Source organism: Salvelinus alpinus, chromosome 4, assembly GCF_045679555.1.
Source record: "Salvelinus alpinus chromosome 4, SLU_Salpinus.1, whole genome shotgun sequence".
In the NCBI taxonomy this organism is placed as follows: Eukaryota; Metazoa; Chordata; class Actinopteri; order Salmoniformes; family Salmonidae; genus Salvelinus; species Salvelinus alpinus.
The window spans coordinates 78,952,458-78,965,114 of record NC_092089.1 but is presented as its reverse complement, the minus strand read 5'-3'; the positions used below and the strand labels follow the sequence as shown (position 1 = coordinate 78,965,114).

Below are 12,657 nucleotides of genomic sequence, written 5' to 3'. Positions count from 1 at the left end.
CCTTCTGTCTACCAAAATGTACTATTGTGTACCTTAGTAGCGCTTCCCTTCCTCCTCTTTCTACTCATTATACATCCTGTTCACAATGCTCTATGAAAGTAGTCATAGATGTTTATGAGCACGGTTATTAGAACAGATGTTGTTATAATGTATTATATAGGTTGTTCATAAGAAGTGTTACTAATATCCTTCCTGGAAAAGAAACCTAAATCGATGCTCTTTAACCAAAACAACAAAAGAGGTAAAAAGACAGATGAGAAAAGATAGAGCCGGTTTCACTTTGATTTATGTTGGTTTGAAGTACATCCAATTTCTCTGTACCCTCCCTCCAAGTGATGTACCCTCCCAGTAATGTTGCATTAAACATACTGTAGGTTCTCTACATTTAGAATGTTGGGAAGGTGAAAAAAACAATCGACCTCAAAAAGGTAAAACATTTCGCGAAAATAAGCAAATTTACTGTGTCTGTCTTAAGTCTAAACTCAACTTCATTACTTATGTTAATGTATTAACGGGCGGAAGTAAAGAACTTGAAGTTCAAGCTGCAAACACATTGTATTTTCAAATCAATAATGTCAATAGCCAAGGGCAACATGTCGAGTAAAAATAGTGTCAGGCGTTAACAAATGCAATAATTGCAAACATACTTCAAATGTGCCGACAGGCAGCTCCGCCATGCCCCAAGGCGGTTCTGAAAATAATATACAATTTGTGTTGATATGTATTTTGTTCTGCCTGTATTTTTCCCTTATCACGTCATGCTGCTGTGTGTATTGAAGCTGACACAATCAGTATACTGTAGCAACAGAGGGAGAGAGGGAGCAGGAGAGGGAGACAGAGAGACAGAGAAAGTCAAACAGACAGAAAGAGCGAGACGATGGACTGACATCGTATAAAAAAGGTTAGGTTAGCTAAGCACTAGTATTATGTTTGATCTTATTATGATATTATGTTTGATAACCAGCGGTCTCATGCATTGTCAATCCAACAAGGTTTCCCAGGAGATTCAGGCTTGGCTATTGTGTGGTTGTGCGAGTAAATTGCCCATGGGAGCCTTGAGAATAATTTTGAATGGGCCACCTCACTCTGACAGTGGAATGTGATACAGATATTACAGCAATAGTGTTACTGAGAACATTTCACGCCTTCTTGAGAGTCTTGGCCAGTGAGTAGAGACGATGGAAGTCAATCTGTATAATATCCACCTTATAATGTATTCTACTGTTGTTCCCCTCCCCTCATAATAGAGGATTTCTGAAGGTAAAAGGAGACAGGCGAAAATTGTTCTGTTAGACAATGATTTGATACGATTTCCTCACTAATGATTGGTGGGTGTATCAATATCAAGTTGGCCCATAACTGTCAAATTTGCCATGAATTAAATCTCAATTGTTCTCCATCTTTAATACCATGAGAGCAATAGATTCTGATTAGTACCCGATTCGTGAGTGATGATTTTTTTTAAATTAGTTAGGAGACTGAGGACAATCGTTGTTTGGCTGTTGAAATGTGAATTGTCCAATTTGTGAGTAGGTGTATCTTTCCTCAACATACCCTGTCCAGATGACTACAAGCTACACATTCAAATCTGTATCTATGACTCCACTCATAGTAAACACCAGAATCAGTAGTTTCAAAGGTAAATCCCTCATGTCCATGTTCCTCATGTAAATTATTCAGCATCTAGGAAAAAATCCCTGGAAGCTTGTTTAGCATTGTGTTGAGCAGAGCAGGCGTGCAAAAGAGAAACAGTGCTGCAGGATCCATACTGCAGCAATTGGACCATGAAGGCCTGATTCACACAGTCTCCTCTGAACAGTTGATGTTGACATGTGTCTGTTACTTGAACTGTGAAGCATTTATTTGGGCTAAAATTTCTGAGGCTGGTAACTCTAATGAACTTATCCTCTGCAGCAGAGGTAACTCTGGGTCTTCCTTTCCTGTGGCGGTCCTCATGAGAGCCAGTTTCATCATAGCGCTTGATGGTTTTTGCGACTGCACTTGAGGAAACGTTCAAAGTTCTTGAAGTTTTCCGTATTGACTGACCTTCATGTCTTAAAGTAATGATGGACTGTCATTTTTCTTTGCTTATTTGAGCTGTTCTTGCCATAATATGGACAGTCTTTTACCAAATAGGGGTATCTTCTGTATACCCCCTTACTTTGTCACAACACAACTGATTGGCTCAAATACATTAACTTTTATGAAGGCACATCTGTTACCTCATGAAGCTGGTTGAGAGAATGCCAAGAGTGTGCAAAGCTGTCATCAAGGCAAAGGGTGGCTATAAGAAGAATCTCAAACCTCCTCGAATCTCTTAACTTTTTTGGGTTACTACATGATTCCATATGTGTTATTTCATAGTTGTGATGTCTTCACTATTATTATACAATGTAGAAAACAGTAAAAATAAAGAAAAACCCTTGAATGAGTAGGTGTTCAAAAACTTTTGACCGGTAGTGTACACTTGTGAATTCACTCCTTTTGTTACCACATCAAAACTGCAGTGTCATTTACCTCTATGAGAGAGGGGAGAGACATATTTGGCTTGTCAGGCGGATAGTGTTACAGACGTATTGCTAGTGCCATCTTGTGGTCTCATGACAGAATGGCCATTTTGAGACTGATCTCCACCAGTGTTGGGTTATGATTACCTGCAGGGGCCCTATGCTTTAAGGTTTAACTTGTCAGCTTGAGTACGTAAATGCCTTTCTTTGCTATTTCTAACTCAAACTTTGAATCATCTGTCAAATTAAAATAACAGCACATATCAACATCGATGGAGAGAAGAGAGCCTCTCCTTTGAAAATCCTTTCATATATTCAGAGCCCAGTGGTCACTCAGATGGCCAAATTACAGTTGAGGTGGGTTGCTAGGCAGAGCACAGTGCATGGCAGTAGTACTGCTAGGCCATGAGACAACAGACAAATGCTATAATGCTTGGGCTGTGTTGTGGGGTCAGTGTACATGGTCCATGATGCACTGAAGGCCTGATGTTTGAATAATCTCTCCGCCATGGTTCCCGACACAGGCTGGAGGCTCTACCGTGTCAGCCGTCATCCTTCAACAGCTCCTCGCACCGTGTGAGAGAGGCATGTGGAGTGGCACGGCAGTAAACACTCACTAGCGCGAGCTAGGTCGTCTCACACTGTGTCACTGGCTGCAGGCGACGCAGGAAATAGACCTCTCCCCTCCCAGGTTCCGGATGGACTGGGCTGCCTGGCTCTCTCTCCGGGCTCTCTGACTCACTGCCGCGTGCACACACACACACACACACACACACACACGCACGCGCTCGTCTTTCATTAGCTTTATAATCCCACTAGCATCTTGCTGGCTTTAAAGTCAAGACACCACAGGTCTATTCAGATGGAGTGAAAAGGTAGTTAGCAGCTCACTGTGTGATACAGCATGAAACAAAAAAGGAGACGGTTTTGAAATATTACATCGATATGGATAAGGACAATGGTCCATCGGCGAAGGCTTATGCTGTCATTGTTGGTGACAGGAAGTGGTATTGTGGCAGTTTTTCTGTGTTGTTTGGTGCGGTAACCCTATGGCGTTGCAGGAGTGTGTGGTCTGCAGCTGTGTGGGGAGAGGGGGTGGGTGTTGTGCATGGAGTGTTGGGGGGAGGGGGGTTGTGTACAGCAGCCAAACCCATCTGTCAGCTCTCTCAGCAGACCCCCACCCGAGGCTCACTCAATCCCAGCCAATGTACACCCCCCCCCTTCCCTTCTCCCCTACTCTCAACCCACTGCTCAGGCTGCTCTGCACAGTAGGTCACAGCAGTGACAACAGCCTCCACTGTCCCCCAGCACGACTGGACTAATGTATTCATCTGCCTACGGCAACTGGAAGACGACTCCGAGGTACGGTCCAATCAGTCTCTTCGGCCTGCTAAAGGCTTCATTCCAGTAGAAATGCCTTTTCTTCTCCTGTTCTTCAAATCCCATGTTGCAGATTGTACACAGCAATATTGCTCTCTAACTTCAAAGCTTGGAGCTACTTCAATACCATTATGTGTACAATAAAATCCCATAAGTAGCCCTTTAGAAACCAGCAGCACAGCTGCTTCTGCTATTATCTAGAACAGACTGGTTTGTCTGTCTGTCTCCTGAGCACGATTCGTAGCGTCAGTTGCACCAATGAACAGCTTATTATTGCTCAAATCTCAATTGTTGCCAGTTTGTTTCATGTAGACATATTGTAGACGTTGCTGTCGTTTTTTTTTGCTGCAGTAGGACTAGCAGGCCAGCGGTTTTCTGTTGTTTTTACAGCAACAGACGTGGAAGAGGGACATATGGCTGGAAACATCCTGACCCTCATCAGAGCTCCCTTTAAGCAAGATGTGTTATGGAGTTACGGAGTAAAGAACTATCGCTTGAACTATAGCCGATGGACCTATCCAATTGGTACCTTTGGTATAGCTCAATCGGTTGGTATGTTGTCAGGGAGGACGGTTATGTATGTTTGTGAGCAGAGGATCACTGGTTTGAGCCTGGCATGGGGACAGAGACAGTGGAGGAAGATATACTGAGAGCAGCACACCGACATCTGTTTGATTTGACCTTGTGTGAAAGTGTGTGTTAATACGCTCATCAAAGAAGAGACAAGGTAATAGTATAATTATTTTATCAGTCAGTCCCAGTTTTCAAAACAGCCTGTCCACACTATTTTAATTGTCTTATATCATATTGACAACCTGGTTAAACCAGACTGAAAAAAAGTGTGCATCAGTTTGAATGCAAAGCTATAATATTGTTTCATGTCATATTGATAGCCTGGTTAAACCAGACTGAATGCCGGACTGATGTTAAAAGTAGCGGAATCAGTTTGGATTCCAGGCTATTACACTGAGTATACAAAACATGACTCTTTCCATGACAGACTGACCAGGTGAATCCAGGTGAAAGCTATGATCCCTCATTGACATCACTTGTTAAATCCAATACGATCAGAGTGTAGATGAAGGGGTGGAGACAGGTTAAAGAATAATTTAAAAAAGAGACATGGATTGTGTATGAGTGCCATTCAGAGGGTTACAAGATAAAAGATTTAAGTGCCTTTGAACGGGGTATGGTAGTACGTGCCAGGCACACCAGCTTGTGTCAAGAACTGCAATGCTGCTGGGTTTTTCACACTCAACAGTTTCCCGTGTGAATCAAGAATGGTTCACCACCCAAAGGACTTCCAGCCAACTTGACACAACCTTGGGAAGCATTGCAGTCAACATGGGCCAGCATCCCAGAGTCCATGCCCCGATGAATTGAGACTGTTCTGAGGGAAAAGGGGGGGGGGTACAACGCAATTAGGAAGGTGTTTCTAATGTTTAGTATACTCAGTGTATATAGAATAAACACTGAAGCGGAATATAAGCAAAATGTGTTTTATTATTAAAAAGGTCCAATGCAGCCGTTTTCATCTCAATACCAAAATAATTTCTGGGTAACAATTAAGTACTTTACTGTGATTGTTTTTAATTAAACTGGTCAAAAAGAAACAAAAATAGATTCTTAGCAAAGAGCAATTTTTCAAGCAAGAATTTTGATAGGACTGTCTGGGAGTGTTCTGAGTGGGGAAAACTGAAAACTAGCTGTTATTGGCAGAGAGGATTGGAACTCTTGCTTATTGGTCTATTAACTAATTTACTGCCTGGTGATGTTATCAGGCAGGCCAAGACTCCACCCCACCAAAACAGGCAGAAGTTTCAGGTGGTCTTTTCAAACACCTCTTACACTAAAAGGGCATTATCATCATTTTCAAAATTTCACAGTATTATTCCAACCACATAGTGTGGAAATATATATAAAACACAGGAAAATAACGCTTTGACTGCACTGGGCCTAAATGTTCTTTCTTTAAAAAATCTAATCTAGTTTCAGCATAGGAGGAAACCACAGAAAACCCAAGACAAAGGAAAACGTAATGATCGGACAGACAGCGCGGACAGACGCCAACATCTCACATACAACAGTGCTTAAAAAGGAAAATACCTGTATGTACAACATCAGCGTCTGTAAGCAGGAAAATCCAGTCAACCCCACCCACAGAGTTCATTGCAGTCAATTATCAACACCAAAGACTGTTTTGGTACTTTTTGTAACCCTAGAGAGCATTGATTGTCACAACTTTTCATAACTTTGTACTGTACAGCATTCAGATTGTCAACACAGAGAGCCCTTTGGTTGACATAAGACTGATGCCTGGGCACACGTTCTAAAAAGTAGCCTAACCTAAGCAGCATAACCTAACGAAGCAGGCGTAAAATAAATGCCTGAGCGGCGTTTCTTTCTGGACCTTTTGAGAAGGAAAAAATGACGGGAGGTTCTCTTCTGCACTGTTGAAACAATTCCGTAAATGTGGAGGAGTTAAGATGGAGTGTCACCTTGTTAATGTCCAAAAGCGGAAGTCACGTCACAGACTCTCCATTTCCCCTGAAATTAGCATTAAAGCTTGTCCTCAGATGCTGAGCTAGAGTTCAGATGGTCTGTTGCTCACTCCAGCTCCAGTGAAAAAAATACAAGTCATTTAGCCACGATAGCGCTCAGGATAAATATTGGTTTACTTACACTAGCATTTGCAGGCTATCATGGCCATTCAGAGACCCTGACGTCTCAGGTCCTTAACAAAACTGGGACACCCAATAAAAAGAGCACAGACACCAGTCTGACCAAAGACCAAGAGCTAGGAGCGGAGCACCAGAATTGTAAATGCATAGAAGTAGGGAGGAAAACACCGGTGTTCAGTCACAATTTGCGTCATGAAATAACTGGGTTAGGAGAGGTCCCAGAGGACCTGATTGAGACCAAATGACCAAATTAACTGGACAGGAGTGTGTGAATCTAACAAACTGATCTCTACTGCTTGACTGTTGAATAAGGCTAGAGGCATGTCCGCTGTACAAAGGGAAGAAGAACCAAAGCACATACAACACAATGTTTAAATGACACAGGACAGAGATATTTATAGAGACCATCATTTGCATCGGGGCAAACCACTTTGAGTCCAAAACAGAGAAAGTATCATCATCAATGCTGCGCTGATTATATGGAATGCTTAAAAAAAAACATATCAGCTTTTCGGGAAAAAATTTCACCGACATATGAGCTTCCTGTTATTTGATTTCATATACTTTGTATATTATCCCTCGTGTTTTCCATATGTAAATAACAAACAAATGTGCCTTTTTATACAGAATTTAGAAATTCACAAAATAAATACATTTGTGGCCTTAAATTGAATCTCAATAGTATATTATTATTTTATATATATTTATATATATTCCATTTCATATAAACAGGATTAAAGGCCTTAATGGGAAGATAGGAGGCTAGTAAAATCTATTTTATTTTTCCTCCGTATTTTCTCTCGCTCTCTCTCTCTCTCTCTCCCTGCATCAAGTCTGCAGCTATATACAAACAGGTTTGTGATTGGACTGTCCAAGGGGACAGGAAATGCCCATTTCCATAGTAACACATTGCTGTAAGGCGATGAGTAATGGAGGGGAAAGCACACCTTATCGACAACCTTATAATATGGGGAGATATGGAGGAAACTCCGGATAAGTCACAATCGTTTGAGTCAAAACAATCTGAACTGTCATTTTTTTCCCCTCACAGACTTTTCCAATCAAGAGTTTGAACTGTTTTACCTTTACGTATAAGGCACTCTTCCATTAAAGGTCAATAAGGTGCGTTTCCGTCATTCTTCCTTAAAAAAAAAGTGGAGACGGCATGTAGAAATGACACATTTTCTGCTCATCAAGTCTGATTTCATTGCATTCTCCCACATGAGTTCCCATCTCCTGTTTTTGGTTTGCTGTTTTTGTCTGTTAGCATTGACACAAGTCTGATGAGATGTACTGGTAGGTAGAACATTTACTAATCTAACTGGCACATGTGGTGGGGTAGATCCCTGGTTATCCAATGGCTGTTCTCCTGGTGGGGACAGGTTTGGGAAGGGGGCGGGTCTACTGACAGTAGCAAGGTAGGTAGGTAGATTGATCCGAGTGAGGGCCTATCGAACTATGGAGCCTTCAACAACTCATCACAAAACAATCCCTTGATGTTGAAATTTGGGCACGTGATCACAACATCAATGAGTAAGCACAAACATCCGTCAGGGGCCAACGTTTGGTCTCTGTTTGTCGCTCCACATTTAAAAATCCATCGCTTTTCAAAATAAGATTATCAACGGGATAAGAACAAGGAAACTTTGTTAAAAAGAAATTGCACCACTTTTCAACCTCATATTCATTATCTCCAGCACCATACCAGTGTCTACATATGTGAAAACAGCATGTTTCTATGATCTGTGGTTAAAAAGATAAGAAGAAAGGTCCTAAATGTGTTAACTTTTGATGATGTTGGGTAGAACCCTTTAACTTTATATTTGTTTCCACAAAACGTACAAATGTGCCATTTTCACATATGTAGACAATGGTATTGTGCTGGAGACAATGAAAATGAGGTTGAAAAGTGGTGGAATTGCCCTTTGGGTAGTCTTTCTTTATGTTGATTCCATAGTCCAGCTTTGATGGAGAGTCCAGGCCTATTAGCAGGTTGGCATTTATTGTCATGAATCTTGCCCTGGAGGCAGCTCTGCAGAGTGGGCACTAGCTGGAACAGCCACGAAGTCGTAAAATCAGATTTTAAACCTAACCTTAACCTGATGGACTACATAGTTATCCATTGGATGGTTCTCCCATCGATCAGATTCCCGCCTATAAATATCTGAACATTTGGACTGACAAAAACATACGAATGAGATAGTTTAAAAAAGTGGTTTTTCTAACTAGATCTTGCCTCTCCCTAAATAGCAGGAAGCAGATTGTACAGTCAACTTTCCTGACAGTTCTTGACTATGGTGACACCATTTACCAGATTGCCGCAGCCACTACTCTTAAACCTGTGAATGCTGTCTACCATAGTGCCATTCATTTTTTTTCCATAGGTGACCGTTTTATTACTCATCACTGCATCCTGTATCAAAAGGTTGGCTGGTCCTCATTAACGTCCCATATATCACTTCATTACTACCTTCTTGTTTACAAAGCTCTACTACACAAGCTTCCAACTTACCTCACTTCGTTGTTAAAGTATAAAACATGATATAAAGTTTAAATCAGGAGATACCAAACTCTTGAGGTTCCTTGTGGTCTCCACAGAACTAAGTAAATCCTCTTTTAGTTTTAATACACCTCATTGCTGGAACCAACTTCACAATACATTACAATTGGATGTTGTAGTGCCGCTCGGGCAATTGCAAATATTAAATTGGGGAACTTCTTACTAAGGAATGTAACTGTTTTTCTTGAATATTTGTGTTGTGCTGTATTTTAGTTTGTTTTACATTGTATCTGATTTCAATTCGATTTTGTCTTATGAATAGTATGTGCATGGCTCCCTTGTTAAAGAAACCCTGGTCTCAATGGTGACTCCCTGTTCAAATAAAGGTAAAATAAAAACCTAATCTTAACCACACTGCTAATCCTAATGTCTAACCCTAAATTATGATCAAAAAGCTCATTTTTGTCTTCCTTAATTTTTATGATAGAGCCAATTTGGACTTTTCAGCTGGCCCATCTAGCGGAAATCACTCAGTTCTGCCTCCAGGACAAGACTCATGACAATAAAGGTTAGCTTGTGGTCTACTAGACCTCTGTGGGTTCTGCCTTGATCTGGATGAAGGAGGCTGGGAGGTGGACGGTGATCTCTGGCAGCTCCTGGAGCCCCTTGACCCCCACCATGTGCTCCGGTTGCAGGGCCATCTCCCCGCGCACCTCTAGCTCCTCCACGGGGGTCAGGCCCTCACTGGGGCTGCTTCCCTGGGAAAAGTATCCGTTCACTGGAGACTCGCTTCCAGTCTCCCCCTGGCTCGGTCCAAGGCTTTGGTTCTTCCCGATGATCACAGTCCTGTAGGTGAGCTCTGCTTCCCCTGCCTCCATCTCCTCCTTGCCAAACGACGGGTCTCCATTAACCAATGACTGCAGGTAGTAGGGGTCCAGCATCTCCTCCTTGATGCCGTGCAGGCCATGGAGGAGCTCGCCACCGCTGGAGGACTTGAGGACCGTAGCAATGACGGTACCAGGCTGCTGGGCCACCATGGTCTGACCGGTGGCCGCGTTGAGAGTGACCATGCGGGGAAGGCCGTTGAGGGAGGCCGTGGTGGAGCTGAGGACCCCCGTGGTGGTAGTGGAGCCCAGGCTGGTGACAAGGAACTGGGGGTGCTGATGGTGATCCTGGAGGCTGCCCGTCCCGGTGGCCAGGGAGGCCGTCTGGATGGTGAGGACATCCTTGCCCCCCGCCGTGGTAGAGGGGACGGTGTGGAGGATGACCCTGGGCTGGGAGGAGTGGCTGGACGAGTCACCGTTGGACAGGAGGGGCTGCAGCTGGCCGGAAGACGTCAGGACCATGGGGACGGAGGTAGGCATGTTGATGGTCCTGAGGAGAGAGAGGAGATCAGCTCAATCAATCAACCAATTAAATGTATTTTATAAAACCCTTTCTATATCAGCAGTTGACACAAAGTGCTTTACAGTCAGGTTCAGACACACACTTTTAATAGAACACTATTCTAGTATGATATAGTTAAGCAATAAAGCCAGAGGGGGTGTTGTATATGGCCAATATGCAACGCGGCATGCCTGGATACAGCCCTTAGCCGTGTTATATTGGCCATATACCACCAACCCCTGAGGTGCCTTATTGCTATTATAAACTGGTTACCAACGTAATTAGAGGAGTAAAAATAAATGTTTTGTCAAACTTTCAGGCGATCAGCATTCAGGGCTCAAACCACCCAGTTTATAATATAGTATAGAACATATCTTTAGGCATAAAATTAGCTTTATGTTACATACTGGCATTATATATGAGCTTTCAAAATCTGTGTGTGTGTATGGATATGCATGTGCATGTATGAATGTGCGTGTGTGTACGTATGCCAGGTTGCCATCTATCTCTCACCTCAAAGTGTGTGTGGAGGCCGGCACAGCCGCCCTCTGGTTGGGCTGCAGCACGTGGACCGTCTGGATCATGTGTTCTGCCTGTTTACCATTGACCTCATGGTACAGCCCTCCATCCATATCAATGGGCTCTCTCTTCACTTGTTTTACCGATATAGGACGGTGCCCATGGGCATGGATTTTACCCTGCCCCCCTCTGGAGCCTCCCCGGCCGTGGTGGCTGGGGCGCTGGCCCCCGTAGCCAGAGGTGAGGTCGGGGCATGGGTCCTCGTCGTCAATCACCACTAGGTCAGGAGGCATGTCTTTAAACTGGTAGACCAGCCGCTGACCCTCCACCTTAGCCAGGATACCACGCTGGTAGTAATACCTTAGGTAGGGACAGGTAAGGTAAGATGTTTGTGGCATTGAATAAACATGAAGTTTCAGCACTTTTCACCATTGACTTCAATGGAGAACTTTCCTTTCTACCCTGCCAGCCTGCATTTTGAATGATCATGACCGTGGCTTGAATAAGGTCCACTTTGAATAAAGTGTCAGTGAATATTTATTTTATGCCTTGGTCCTTGATAATGTTGACCTGAGAGATGTGACTTAAACTCCTGGTACAAAGGATGTTTGGGGTCTGAGTGCCTTGCTCGCTGTATTCAATATTTTTCTCAGTTATGTTTCATAACTGTAACGATGTTCCTCCTCCTCTTCATACGAAGAGGAGGAGTAGTGATTCGACCAAGGTGCAGCGCATTGAAATGCCATAATGAATTTTATTAAACAAGAACAAAAACGAACTATACTTGAAATGATTACAAAATAACAAAACGAATGTAGACAGACTAGAACGAACGAACAAGTACTTACTACAAACAAAATGACGAACGAACGAAACAGTCCTGTATGGTGCAAACAAACACAGACACAGGAGACAACCACCCACAAACAAACAGTGTGAAAACACCTACCTTAATATGACTCTCAATCAGAGGAAATGAAAAACACCTGCCTCTAATTGAGAGCCATATTAGGTCACCCTTTAAACCAACATAGAAACAGAAAACATAGACTGCCCACCCAAACTCACGTCCTGACCAACTAACACATACAAAACTAACAGAAAACAGGTCAGGAACGTGACATAACCCCCCTCTCAAGGTGCGAACTCCGGGCGCACCAGCACAAAGTTTAGGGGAGGGTCTGGGTGGGCATCTGACCACGGTGGTGGCTCAGGCTCTGGACGCTCATGGCAGGCTGACGGCTCTGGACGCTCATGGCAGGCTGACGGCTCTGGACGCTCATGGCAGGCTGACGGCTCTGGACGCTCATGGCTCGCTGACGGCTCTGGCAGATCCTGGCTCGCTGACGGCTCTGGCAGATCCTGTCTGGTTGGCGGCTCTGGCAGATCCTGTCTGGTTGGCGGCTCTGGCAGATCCTGTCTGGTTGGCGGCTCTGGCAGATCCTGTCTGGTTGGCGGCTCTGGCAGATCCTGTCTGACAAATGGCTCTAGCGGCTCCTGACTGACTATCGGCTCTGACGGCTCGGGACAGACGGGCGGCTCTAATGGCTCGGGACAGACGGATGGCTCAGACGGCGCTGGGGAGACGGATGGCTCAGACGGCGCTGGGGAGACGGATGGCTCAGATGGCGCTGGGGAGACGGATGGCTCAGATGGCGCTGGGGAGACGGATGGCTCAGATGGC

At 43.9% G+C, this 12,657-nt stretch overlaps 1 protein-coding gene across 5 annotated transcripts in view; it reads right to left on the bottom strand.

Moving 5' to 3' along the window:
• Positions 1-5,370: 5,370 nt before the first annotated feature.
• The window catches only part of elf1 (E74-like ETS transcription factor 1), an 81,112-nt gene continuing 73,825 nt past the window's right edge, over positions 5,371-12,657 (bottom strand). For all 5 annotated transcript variants that reach the window (XM_071399159.1, XM_071399158.1, XM_071399157.1 and 2 more), the window contains 2 exons: positions 10,968-11,333; positions 5,371-10,442 (listed from right to left, as the gene is read on the bottom strand). In XM_071399159.1, coding sequence (XP_071255260.1) covers positions 9,653-10,442; positions 10,968-11,333 — 1,156 coding nt within the window. In that variant the 3' untranslated portion in view covers positions 5,371-9,652. The remainder of the gene's footprint in view (positions 10,443-10,967; positions 11,334-12,657) is intronic.